Below are 13431 nucleotides of genomic sequence, written 5' to 3' on the forward strand. Positions count from 1 at the left end.
TCTTGCCACCTCAAGATTATTTAAATTAGTCTTTACATGAAAAGATTATAAAAACATCTTAACCCCACATGGACATGTTCTGTTAAAGAAGCTACAGATTAAACCACTTTAGCTGTACAGTTTATGATACTGTAGAGAAATGGCAGGATCTGGCAAAGCTGTTGTTAAATATCTTAAACAAGACTTTAGTGCACTGAAGAGCCAGTATATGGCACAACAAGAATTATTTTCAGATCCGACATTCCCAGCAGTGGTTGAATCTTTGGGCTATGATAAGTTTGGACCAAACTCTTATAAGGTAAATGGTGTGGAATGGAAAAGGCCAAAAGTAAGTACTGTTTTTTAATTTAATTTTGACATTTTTAGTTTTAACTGATAATAGGCACTATTTGTACCATGAAACAATGCAGACTACCTGAAGAACTGTGAAATATGTTTAATAGAAAATATGTATGTAAGTTATAGTTGTCTACTGTGGTATTTTCATTTAAGGAAATCACTTCAAACCCACAGTTCATCGTGGAAGGGGCCACAAGGACTGATATCTGCCAAGGAAAATTGGGTGAGCTTGTTGTATTGAAAGAAGTTTCACACAGTTGATGTCTGGGCTTTGTGCTGAATGCTGTAGTAGTAGTATACAGCATTCAGTGTTAATTTTGACAGCAATTTTTTATTTATCATTAGAATTTAGTCGACTAATTATCAAAAGAATTTAGTTGGCATGGTGTCGGAGGTTGTGTATGGGTGTCGGAGGTTGTGTATGGGTATATATAAAAATATAAATGGTGTAATAGTCATTATATACACTTGCACAAAATGAAACATTTATTAACGAGTTACAGAATATTATTGTTTGTATGTGCAATAAATACAAAAACAGATTTCCAAACAACTTTACTGACCTGAAATTATAGTTATTGAGCATAACAATAACAAAACATTGATGATCAGTTGGCCCGCTCTACCGGAAAAACACTTGGAGTTTGTTACATTTTATGGCATTCGGCAGACACCCTTATCCAGAGAGACGTACATTTTATCTGATTTTTATACAAGTAAGCAATTGAGGGTTAAGGGCCTTGTTCAGGGGCACCTCAGTCATTGCCTCAGGTCTGGGGATCAAACCCATGACCCTCTGGTCACAAGACCAGTTCCCTAACCGCCAGGCCATGACTGCCCTTGTTATGAACAACAGCTACATATTACATTCTATATAAAACTGTGTGCCATAAAAACAACAATGCCATAGCACACAGATGTCGTTTAATTTGTCGTATTATTCCCAACATCATCGTCCAACATGGTTTACACACTGTCTTGTTTTTCTCAAAGTAAAAGGAGAAATGTGTCCATATATCGCCACTCATCTTTCTCCTTGCTGACATTGTCGAGTTAACTTCGAGTTGAATTTCATGAGAGACCACAGTTCACAGGCTGATATGGTCTTACCGGGTTGTGTGCGATGTGAAGACGTTAATACTGATTGGACGGTTTGTCCTGCCTCTCCGTGTACGCTAAAGTAGTTAGGGGAGAGTGGGGTGAGTTGTGCCAGTTTTTACTTAAAGTGACTTTAAAGTGAGACTATGACAGTAATGCTTCCAACTAAAATATGTACATATATTTCAGGATGTGGGGCATCCCTGGAATCGGTCACTTTGGATGTGAAATATAGTATTTACGAAATACAGCTTTTTGAAAAAAAGTGGTCTCGTGGCACAACTTGCCCCCAGTGCGGGGTAAGTTGTGCCATTGGAGAGAATACATTGGGGTAAATTGTGCCATTGATTACTGAAGTAAAATAATATATTTTGATCTCAAGAACTGGAATGCTATATAAAAGCTAGACAAATTCAATACAAAATTACTAATTTAAGGTTTATTTAAAGTTACTTTACAACATCAAAGGCTAATGTTCTACAAGCCTATTGTGCCACATGAGCACACAAAAGATAAATTTTCTTAAACAAGGCCTAACACTTCAGAACAAAGTTCAGTTCAAAATGAAACAAAAACAGTAGCAAATATTATGTTTTTTTAGCATAATTAGCATATATCTTAATTTTTCCCTTATTGATCCATTGCATTTTACATTTACATTTGCATAAGTTGAAGCTATACGCTTTAAATAAGTCCAGTTCTTTTATATCCTATTTCTTTTCCATCTATCTTTTTCTTCTCCATGTTTTACTTTAATGACATCCTGCATATGCTCATCTCCCTCGCCACCTGACCAATAGACTTCCCTTCTCCACCTCTTCACTACTCTGTCCATGTCCTCTAGAGGAGTGGAAGCCCTGCATGTCTTCCTCTTATAACTCTGTGGCATGATGGTCTATTTCTATTTTGGGTCTAAAATTAAGAATGTCACATAGTTTAAGTGATTAAATATAAGAATACAATGTACAACTACAAAAAAAACAATATGTTTAAAATATTCATAAGTGGGTGTGAGTTGTGCCACTGGCACAACTTACCCCAGGCCCTATGGCACAAATCACCCCAACCCCACCATTTGGGAAAAAATGCATCATCCAGTAGTTTTGGGCTAAAATCATGCTAGCTGCATAGACTCATAGTGTAGCTTACCAAAGTACTAAAACATGTGTAAAATGTTTTCATACTTCTCTATAACTGCTTGGACACAACAATCAAAAATCCTTGATCATAGGAATTTTACTTTGAAAGGCAAAAAACAGTTTTTTGAACTTAAAAGTGCTTTCCTCTCATGCAATGAGGATCTCTTCTTTGCAGGATGAGTAAAATGAATGTTTTTTCAAAAATTAATGGTCACATAACCAATTTCTTCTCTGGTTCCCTACAAACAGGGGGTGGCACAACTTCCCCCCTGGCACAAATCACCCCACTCTCCCCTACGGTTGAATCTCTTCATAACTTATACCTACCTCTCACTAAACTAAATCAGGTCTGATTGGATGTCGTCGCTGGCCAATTTTTTCATCTCGTTTTTATTCGTTGACGAAAATGTCCATTAATTTCGTCATCGTTTTTATCCCTTCGTATAGTTTTTATTTAGTTGTCGTCTCGTTTTCGTCATGAAAAAAGGTTTGATGACGAAAACTATGACAAAAATTATTCGTCAACGAAATTAACACTGTGTAGTATCAGTACACACCTCACTGGTAAATTAATTAAAAACCACTTTGTATTGGGTTCAAAGAACAGTTGAAATCTACATATGATTTATCTTTATTTTCTATTGCTGTGTTTGTAAAGACTTCCTGATTCATTTTGACTTACATAAAGTTGAATATAATGGTTTCAGCATTGGTTGTGTACAAGGAAAATCCTAATCTACATCTCAGCTATTTTTCAAAAGGAAAAACAAATTGAAATACAATGTTAGTCTTGTATTAAAATGCACACATCTATGCATTCAATGTTTGCCTAACTGGACATTTTTAAAGTTAAAGATTTCTCACACTCATCTCTGCAGGTGACTGTTGGCTGATGGCTGCTATTGCCTCTTTGACTTTGGACCAAGACATTCTAGCACACGTGATCCACCCAGAGCAGAACTTTACTGACGATTACACCGGCATCTTTCACTTTAAGGTGGACCTTCTCTGTCAAGTCTGGCCCTTAGCCTTTGTCTGTGATTTATTATGTGTTTTTACTCATTGCCCTAAAAATGTGCTGAGTCTATCCTCAAATACATAACTGTAGCACTGGTTTTGAAAGTCAGAAGCCAAACAAGCTCATCTCTGATGTATTTTCAGTCGGAAACTGAGATAGACATCCAGAATATCAGTATGTCCGGAAAACAAAGCATCATGGTTTGACCTGCTACTAATGCAATCTTAGTACATCACATCTTGCAACATGGTGGCTTGGTGGTTAGCATGTTTGCCTCTCAGCACTGGGGTCTTGGGTTCAAGTCTCTATCTGAGTGGATTTTCCATGTTCTCCCTGTGTCTGTGTGGGTTTCCACTGGGGTCTCTGGTTTCCTTCCACAGTCCAAAGACATGGAGATTAGGTAAATTGGCAGTCCCTGATTCCCTGACAAATTCACCCTGAGTGTGTGTCTTTGTCCCTTCATGTCCAATAAAAAGCAGTTGTCTGAGTGTGTGTGCTTGTATGCCCAGTGGTGGATGGTGCTCTGCCACTAGGGTCTGTCCTCTCTCCCCTTCCTGAACCCCATTCAGTCCCCCAGGTGGCTGTGGATCCCGGTAGAGAGTACGCTGTGCGCAATTGGCTGCCGCTTCTCACCGGAGTGTGATTGGTTGTACCTGTAAAAGCGACCTTGGGTATAAAGAAAGGCACTATATGAGTTGAACATTCATTCATTCATCTTGACAAAGAGTCTTTCACAACAGTCATTCTTTATTAATTTAACAATTTAGTCAATAACGTCTGCAAGAACCACTGTCCAGAGGGCACATTGCACAGCTGGAAAACAAACCCAAAATCTCTGATGTAGACAGCTTGTGTTAATATCATCTGTTTCACTGGCACTTCACACAGCCAGTTCGCATGTGTATTAGCGTTGCACCATCCAGAAATGCTGCTTCTGTCTGACCAGCTCTTGTTCTCCACAGTTGTGGCAGTTCGGCCAGTGGATGGACGTGGTGGTTGACGACTTCTTGCCATGCAAAAATGGGGAGCTGCTTTTTGTCCACTCAGAGGAGAAAAATGAGTTCTGGAGTGCCCTGCTGGAGAAAGCCTATGCTAAGTGTGTGTGTGTGTGTGTGTGTGTGTGTGTGTGTGTGTGTGTGTGTGTGTGTGTGTGTGTGTGTGTGTGTGTGTGTGTGTGTGTGAGTGAGTGTATGTCATAGCAGTCTAAGTGAAAAAAAAATTGTGAGTAAATGGGATTGACTACTGTTTTCACAAATCTACTCAGATTCAGTTAAAGTTTTACCCATAACCTATGATTTGAAAATAAAGGAAAACAAATAAAAGTTGTATCTAAGTAAATGCACATAAGATCATGTAACTGGTTACTGCCCTCCTTTTTCTGACTCCAGACAAACTGTGAAACTGGGAAACAACAGGACTGACAGAGCTGACAGACTGGCCCTGATGAAGCTGACAGACTGGCCCTGATGACGTTGACAAACTGGCCCTGATGACGTTGACAAACTGGCCCTGATGGAGCTGACAGACTGGCCCTGATGAAGTGGACAGACTGGCCCTGATGAAGTTGACAGACTGGCCCTGATGGAGCTGACAGACTGGCCGTGATGAAGTTGACCGACTGGCCCTGATGGAGCTGACAGACTGGCCCTGATGACGTTGACAAACTGGCCCTGATGGAGCTGACAGACTGGCCCTGATGAAGTGGACAGACTGGCCCTGATGGAGCTCTCTCCTATCTGCCAGGGTGAATGGCTGCTATGAGGCTCTTGTTGGAGGCTCGGCTACTGAAGGCTTTGAGGACTTCACCGGAGGCATTGCGGAACGCTACGAGTTAAACAAAGCACCCCCGAACCTGTTTGGCACCATTAAGAAAGCTCTGAGTCATGGCTCTCTGCTTAGCAGCGCTATCTCTGTAAGTAGACCAGCATCCATTGCTATGGGGGCTTCATGCAATATTATGCTGCTTTTGTATATTCATAACTGACACACACCTTTTTAACTGGACATACACTTTACATTTAAATTATTTGTCTCATACTGTCCCACATGCCATATTTACTGTGTTGTTATTTATAGAGTGACTTTCTGCACCCAAGGACACTTTACCACCAACACACTACACAACCAACACACTATACAACATTTTTACATGCAGTCAACACACTGGTGAACTAATGACCTATTCTGCAGCATGTGTAATTGCACTGTATTTAGTCATTGTGAACACTGTGTTCTGCACATGGTCTACTGTCAACTGTTTCTGTGTTCCTTCACTTACAGCCCAGAAACACAAATGAAAATGAAGTCAAAACGAAGGAGCGTCTGGTGAAGACTCACGCCTACTCCATCACAGGGGCAGAAGAGGTCAAACACACACACACATAAGTGTTGCGCAACATGACGGTATTTCGGTATTGTGTCCAATCTGTCTTCTGGCTTTTTAAATTTTAACTAAAATTTCTCGAGGACATGCTGTCTTTATTCCACAAATCCATGGCACTGATATCTGTTGGTATTTAAATAGGCATTTCAGATCTTCATGAGATGCAGCATTTAAATGCTCAGAAAAGTCAAGTGCTTAGGGAGGCAATGTTTAATAAGGGCATTAACTGAAATACATTTGGCAAAATACATTAGGAAGGCGAAAATAGAAAAATACAAGGAACACAGACAAGGCAAAAACCAAATGAGAAAACAAACTAAGTACAACATGAAATAAAATTAAGAACTACAATAATTAAATAAAAAGAACCAAAACCAAAAAGCACAGGAATGGAAGCAGGGGAAGTGTAATTTTAATGCCGGGGGCTTCAGGAAAGAAGCAGTGCGTGAGGATGGCAGAGGTATATCTTTACTGTCCAATATAGCAACAGACTCACACACTGAAATAAGCTTTCAAATAAATAATAATAGAGCTCAGCTAAATGCAAGACGTCAGACTTGTGCAGCCTCTATCTCTAGTCCAATAAAGGTGCAGTCGGTCCGAGTGTTTCACTCCGTAATGTCTTCACGGGAGGTCAGTACCTATGGGTTTAAGTGGGAGACTCATGCAGGGGAAAATAATGTGCAGGTGGAGAAGGTGTATCTAGTAGGAGCAAAGGAGTGGTTTGGAGATTGGGCATGGCAGGGGGCGTGCACGAGTGTGTGTCGGGTGTCTCCCCTGAGGGCTGGGAGTGGCTCACTGTGATAGTAAAAGTAGAGGGCATACCCAGGAAAACACATGAATAAGCGAACTTGAACTAGAAAAGGAATTAATAGCAACAGAAAAAAGCTAAAGAGATAACTATAAGCGCTATATAAATATATTTGATTTGATAACTAGACTAGAACGGGAAAACCAAACATAAAGCAAAAGTCGGGAACACATCTGAAACAGAGGGAAATAGACTTAACTAGGAACAAATCACTTGAAACAATGACCAACAACTGTGCATTGTAAGGGTTGGCTCCGGACCACACCCTCAGTCACCACTAGAAGGAGCCAATCTCCTAATCCAGATTAATTAACCTGGATGAGCCACACCTGCCATTGGCTTTTTATAAGCTGGCTTTTCAGCAACTCCTTGCTCGCATGTTCTCGCATCACAGTCCAGCTTGTATTGGTATCTTGTTTAGTGGGATATTTTTCCTCCTGGGATTCCATTTCCAAGTTTCTTCAGTTTCTCTCTGCGTCATTTGTGGCGATTCAAGTTTCAACTTACCTGTTTTAAGACTTTTGTTTATGGAAGTTCTTTTTATTGTTTTTCTCTCAGTCCTTGAGAGAACCAGCTCTTGGCATCTATTTGGTTGCCTCTCCAAAGGTTTTTGTTTATGTCCCTCTCAGACATCTAGCACTTGGTTTCTTACCTCTTAAAAAACCCTGTGGTGGTTGGCCAGCCAGCTTTTGAACATCCTAGGGTTTTAGCCTACTGTGGGCAACCCCATACGTTACATGAACTAAGGACACGAGATATATAAACTGAAAAACCAGGCATCTGAACAGGATGAAGCTAATAAGGAATAACATCACAAACACCCCCTGGTAATATCGTACACCACCGTATAATCTGAAGATGGTATGACGTTATGAAAATGTTAAATACCGCACAACACTAATGCGCACACACATACACACTTACGTACTCCATCAGAGGAGAGGCAGAGTCTGACTTGCCTTGTAGCCTGTGACAGTTGGATTGGTGCCCAGAGAGCAGGGCCACCCTGCCCCAAAGATTTGGAACTCTCACTAATATCACAAAAGATTCATCACTGAATGAACTGCAGGGTGTTGCAGTGCCTGTAGGGGGCAGACTGACAGTTTTGTCTGTGGTAGGTGCATGTCGGTGAGGGGCTAGTGGAGCTGGTGCGTCTCAGGAACCCCTGGGGGCACTTGGAATGGACCGGGGCCTGGAGTGACGAGTAAGCCCTAGACCAATCACGATGCTCCCATGTTGTCATACCGGTGCTCTGTGTCACATGCTGACGGCGATTATGATGCTCTCCTTATCTTCCTCAGCTCTAAAGAGTGGGACCACGTCCTGCCAGAGGAGAAGGCCAAACTCGATCATTCACGCAACGACGGAGAGTTCTGGTGAGACCACATTTCAGTGGATTTAAACACGTGAAGTAGAGGGAGATGAAGTAAAAGCTTGATTTTTGTTTATGTCTTATGTCTCCCTCTCTGTTAGGATGGCATATTCAGACTTTATGCAGCAGTACACAAAGCTGGAGATCTGTAACCTGACCCCGGACTCACTGAGCAGTGCCAAGGAGGGCCACTGGGATCTTCGCCAGTTTGAGGGGAGTTGGACCTTGGGCTCCACCGCCGACGGCTGCCGTGATCACCCTGGTACCTGTCACTCATACTGGACCGTAGGGCAGTCCCACAGTCTCACAGGCCCCTCCTACTATTTACTGCAATAGATGGTGCAAAATAAGTGGACGTATTACAAAACAAACAGAATGACAAAAACATGGTGCCTTCTGAGTTGAAAACAAAAAAACATGTATTTGAACGCACTTTTGAAGTCACAGGACAAAGTGTAGACAATTAAATGCCATTATAGTCAACATACACACATACTTATACATGCACAATGAAGGCGATATAGAGAGACCCCAGGTGAAAGCTCTACCAGAACTGTACCCTCTGACTGGCCCTAATGTTCCCCAGATACATTCAGCTCAAACCCCCAGTATGTGATCACGCTGGGCTCTGACAGTGAGCAGGACTGTTCCGCTGTGGTGGCTCTGATGCAGAAAGGAGGCCGGCAAGAGAGGCAACTGGGACAAGGCTATGACACCATCGGGTTTTACATTTATAAGGTGATCCCTCCTGAGACACACACACACACACACACACACACACACACACATACACAGTGTGAAAAGATGCTCTTGAGAAAGTTTGAAGAGTTTCTTCAAGTTGTTCTCCTTTGATCTTGACCACTGCACTTCCTGTCAAAACATCTGGAGTTTCAATATTCTAATTCAGTCATGGTTGTTGTCCATGGTGTCTTTTTGTGTGTTCAGGTTCCAGATAAGTTGTGTATGGTGTGTCTTAATGCAGGGATCTGCCCACTGTAATGGTCAGTGTCAAGGATAATCAAGTAAAAGCCAATGTCAAAACAGTTACCAGTGTGTGCGTGTGTGTGCGTGTGTGTGCGTGTGTGTGCGTGTGTGTGCGTGTGTGTGCGTGTGTGTGCGTGTGTGTGCGCGTGTGTGCGCGTGTGTGCGCGTGTGTGTGCGCGTGTGTGTGCGTGTGTGTGCGCGTGTGTGCGCGTGTGTGCGCGTGTGTGCGCGTGTGTGTGCGTGCGTGTGCGTGCGTGTGCATGTGTGCAGTGTAAGGGCAAGGCAAATTGTCATCTAGGTACTGATGATCTGGAGCAACTGGATTTGGTGACTAAGTGCGGCTTTACAAACAGCCGTGAGGTGCGTGTGCGTGTCAGCCTGCCTGCAGGACAGTATGTCATCATCCCTTCCACCTACGAACCCAACCATGAGCGCAGCTTCCTGCTGCGCGTCTTCCAGGAGAAACCTCTGCATCCCAGTAATAGCAAAGCGCCCCGAGAAGTAGAATTACGTTAATTAAAGAAGCCAATTTGACAAGTTAGGCCCTACTGTTGAGACAAGTGCTGAATGCTAAAATGTTTACCTTTAATAAAATGCATGCAAACAATACTACCATAACACTTCATAAATGATTGAAGTACTTTGATTCCTCCATTAAAAATGAAAAGGTTATCAGAAGTTGACCAGTTTGATCAGGTCATGTAAAATAACACCTGTGAGAGCTCATAATGTAATTTTATAATGACTTGAACTTGTGACTAATTCATAAATAGACATTTTAAGGACATACAAAGACTTCTAAGCATTGTAACTAACAAGATATATTGCCGGTGATAATCATAAAAAATTTTTTTTATTATTAATGAATTGGTCCCCATATATATTAAATATTTCCCTTTACATGCACTAACTCTACACGTTATTGCATTGCATATCTATCTATCTATCTATTTTTTTTAGTTTTTACTTCCTGCTTTCCTGCTGTACAGACGCTTTTGTCACGTCTGGCCCCTCCCTCCTCCCTGGTCCCGCCTAGCTCCCCGCTCCCATTCATTCCAACCTTTGTCTACCACACCCGCTTCGTTAGTACCCACTCACCTGAGTCTCGTTTCACCGTCTTGTTCTGTGTATATAAACCCCCTGGTGTTTCTCTCCCGTGTCGGTTGTTGCGTTTGTTTGTTGAAAGTTTGCCATGTTTCTCCCCATGTTCAGTAGCCTGTGTTTTCCCTTCGGTTCTCCCGTGTGCTGGTATGGTTGGTTCAGGTTTTGTCTTCTCTGTCTTAGTTCTCGTATCTCTTTGCTCATTAACTTAGTTGGTTCTTGTTAGTTAGGTTTTCCCTTGTATATTGTTCCCCTCCCTGTCTCTCTGTTTTAGTTTCTTCGTTCGTATATTTGTCCCCGTCTATCTGTTTCCCCCTTTGTAGTTGAACCTTGTTGTAGCCTTCGTCTTCTGCTCCTAAGTTTATATAGTTATTTCCTGTGCTGTCTAGTCTAGTGTCTCCAGCTTATTTAGTCCTGTTTATTTTGTTGTTGTTATGCCTTAGTGTTTGTAAGTTTGTCTGTTGTCATATGTAAAAGAGTCCTTCCTTAGTGTGTCCATGTTCTATCTAGTATACATTCTTCTACCCTTGGTTATTCTCGCTTGTTCCCTTTGGTCTCTGTTTTGTTTAATAAATTATTCCTTTTCTTGCATTTGCGTCATACCCGCCCCCCTTGATTTGTTACAGTGAGTGAGTGGTTTTTGTGCACCGAAACCTTTATCAGCGGCTGATATTGTTCCCAGCTGTGGAATACCTGCCAGAATGTCTTGGGTATCAATTTTGCATTTTGGAATTTTAATTTGGATATTTGAAACATTGAGCCCAGTGCTTTTGATATTGTTTCGATTATGGCTCATGCTTCCACATCATCTATTTGCTCTGAGTGTATCAAACTGTCTCAGGGGGTTGCAGAACTTCAGGAAAGAATCCATACCTTATAGGATGAAGAATATCTGGACTCGATTCTTGCCACGCAAACTGCTGATAAAACTGTTCCGGTGACTGGCAAAGAAAGAGACGTGTCTCTGCATTGTCGCTGGGATGTACTGGGGGCAAAGCCTAAGTTCATCTTGGCCTCAACTCCTAATCCTGTTAACAACAACAATGATAAGGGCTGGACTCTTGTTCGGGGGAAGGAACGTTGCAGAAACCAGCACAGCAGCGGTGGCAAGCAGCCATCTCCAGAACAGAACATTCTTTTAGAAAACAGATATGAAGCTCTCGCCTCAACTGAAGTAGCAGAAATTGAGCAATCTCACCACAACATGCTGCCTCCCTCTCCAGGACATCAAGGACATCAAACACACCCCAATCAGCATCAGAGATCTGACTTCAGTCTGGCTGCTAAGCAACAGCAACAGCATGCAAATAACTCTGGCCATTCGCGGACCAACCACCAGGCTGCCAACCATGCTAATAGGGTTAGCCATCAGAGTGCTAACCATGTTAGCCATCGGGGTGCTAACCATGTTAGCCATCGGGTTGAGCTAAATTAATTGAAGATTATTGTCTGGACTTTCTTTTTCTAACAGAGACGGCTTGATAGCAATGGAGCAATAGTGCTGAATGAAGCTTCGCCTCCCGACTTTAAATATTTTAATGTCTCCCGATTAAAGAAGAGAGGTGGTGGTGGTTTTATGGTTTTTACCATAAAGCATTCCGCTGTAAGCAGATCTCATTAGGGGAACATCCTACCTTTGAATATCTGACAGTACAACTCAATAGTACTTATTCAGTTCTTTTGATTGTTATCTATCATCCTCCCAGACTACATACAGATTTTGTTGAAGATTTTGCAGAAATGCTTTCTAGGAGTTTAATTGATTTTGATAATGTTTTAATTGCTGGGGATTTTAATATTCATGTGGATATATCCACAAATCCAATCACTTCACAATTCATGAGGATGCTTACCTCTTTTAATCTCATACAGCATATATCAAGCCCAACTCATAAGCACGGCCACATTGTAGATTTGATCATTTAATAATGAGTTAATAATACTGAAATGACTGATCTTGCTGTCTCTGATCATTTTGGTGTATTTTTCAATATGTCATTATCTATTATAACACCTAGTGAAAAGCGCACAATAACCAAGCGTTATCTCAGTGCTGGCAGTGCCGTGGCCTTCACAGACATGATACACACTTCACACTCACTGCACTGGTTACCTGTCAGCTTTAGAATAGATTTTAAGGTTCTAGTGATGGTTTTTAAATGTGTTCATGGTCTTGCTCCTCTTTACCTCAGTGAAATGATGGTTAGATATGTTCCAGTCAGGTCTCTCAGGTCTTCAAACAGTAATCTACTGGTGATTCCTAAAAGCGGATTAGAGATTGGCGAGGGTGCTTTTAGCCACTATGGCCCAAAGCTCTGGAACTGTCTTCCTGAAGAGCTCAGAGGCATTTCATCACTGCATAGCTTCAAGAAGAGTCTCAAAACTTTCCTGTTTAGATCTGCTTTTAGTTAAGTACTTTACTTTTTTACATTATTTTATTTAGTATTATTTTATTTTAATGTTTATTTTATTACATTATTATTATTATTTTATAATTTGTCATTATTTTATTATGTTTGTTTCTTTTTTATCTTTAATTTCTTATAAAAAATTTTTGTCTTATTTTTGCTTCCTTTTAATGTTTTTTTATTTATTCTGTAAAGCACTTTGAGTTGCATGTATGTATGAAAGGTGCTATACAAATAAAGATTATTATTATTATTACACCTGGACTAGGCCCACAGTGTGGCCCAGACGTCTGCCTTACTGGATATAAATGTCACATACATAATTTGTCTTTTTTCTACATAGTATTTTTTATGTTATAAAATATATAAAAATATATATTTTAATTTTATATTTATGATACCAGGCAACTCGTGTTCAAAGATTAGTTTGTGAGGTTAAAAAGGCTTAATTAATAAACAAATATTCACCAGAATATAAGTAAAAGTGCTTCATGTAATGATTGCCCACTTTACAGTAATCATTTGTGTGACGTCTGTGACGTGGGGACAGAGGCAGCGGAAGGCGAGGGTTGCAAAACAGGATGTCTATTCTCCATAAGAGAAAGTAATGATGCAAACAGAGATGGCAACTCCAAAACAGGCAGACACTATGCACAACAGGCAGCAGCAGCAGAGAGAGGTCCAGTGTGGAACTTCCAGCAGGGCAATGTGCAGCACCGGACCGAACGACCTGCGGGAATAAAAAGGGTGCACAACGTAATGGGGAACAGGTGCTAGT

General features: G+C 41.2%; 1 protein-coding gene across 1 annotated transcript; it reads left to right on the forward strand.

The window, feature by feature from the left end:
* Positions 1–110: 110 nt before the first annotated feature.
* Positions 111–12614, forward strand: LOC143525334 (calpain-2 catalytic subunit-like). The gene is made up of 12 exons (XM_077019183.1): positions 111–328; positions 493–562; positions 3455–3573; positions 4557–4690; positions 5338–5506; positions 5875–5958; positions 7907–7992; positions 8090–8164; positions 8262–8422; positions 8747–8898; positions 9106–9126; positions 9415–12614. Exons 1-12 carry the CDS (start codon positions 140–142, stop codon positions 9658–9660), a joined length of 1506 nt encoding a protein of 501 aa, XP_076875298.1. The 5' UTR covers positions 111–139; the 3' UTR covers positions 9661–12614.
* Positions 12615–13431: the final 817 nt, after the last annotated feature.

The sequence above is a fragment of the Brachyhypopomus gauderio genome, chromosome 1, assembly GCF_052324685.1.
Source record: "Brachyhypopomus gauderio isolate BG-103 chromosome 1, BGAUD_0.2, whole genome shotgun sequence".
Lineage (NCBI taxonomy): Eukaryota > Metazoa > Chordata > Actinopteri > Gymnotiformes > Hypopomidae > Brachyhypopomus > Brachyhypopomus gauderio.

Excerpts from the sequence above, each read along its gene's own strand:
- LOC143525334 (XM_077019183.1), top strand. The coding sequence starts at position 140 with ATGGCAGGATCTGGCAAAGCTGTTGTTAAATATCTTAAACAAGACTTT. Across the intron at positions 563-3,454 it reads TATCTGCCAAGGAAAATTGG|GTGACTGTTGGCTGATGGCT; the intron begins GTGAGCTTGTTG and ends TCATCTCTGCAG. Across the intron at positions 4,691-5,337 it reads CTGGAGAAAGCCTATGCTAA|GGTGAATGGCTGCTATGAGG; the intron begins GTGTGTGTGTGT and ends CCTATCTGCCAG.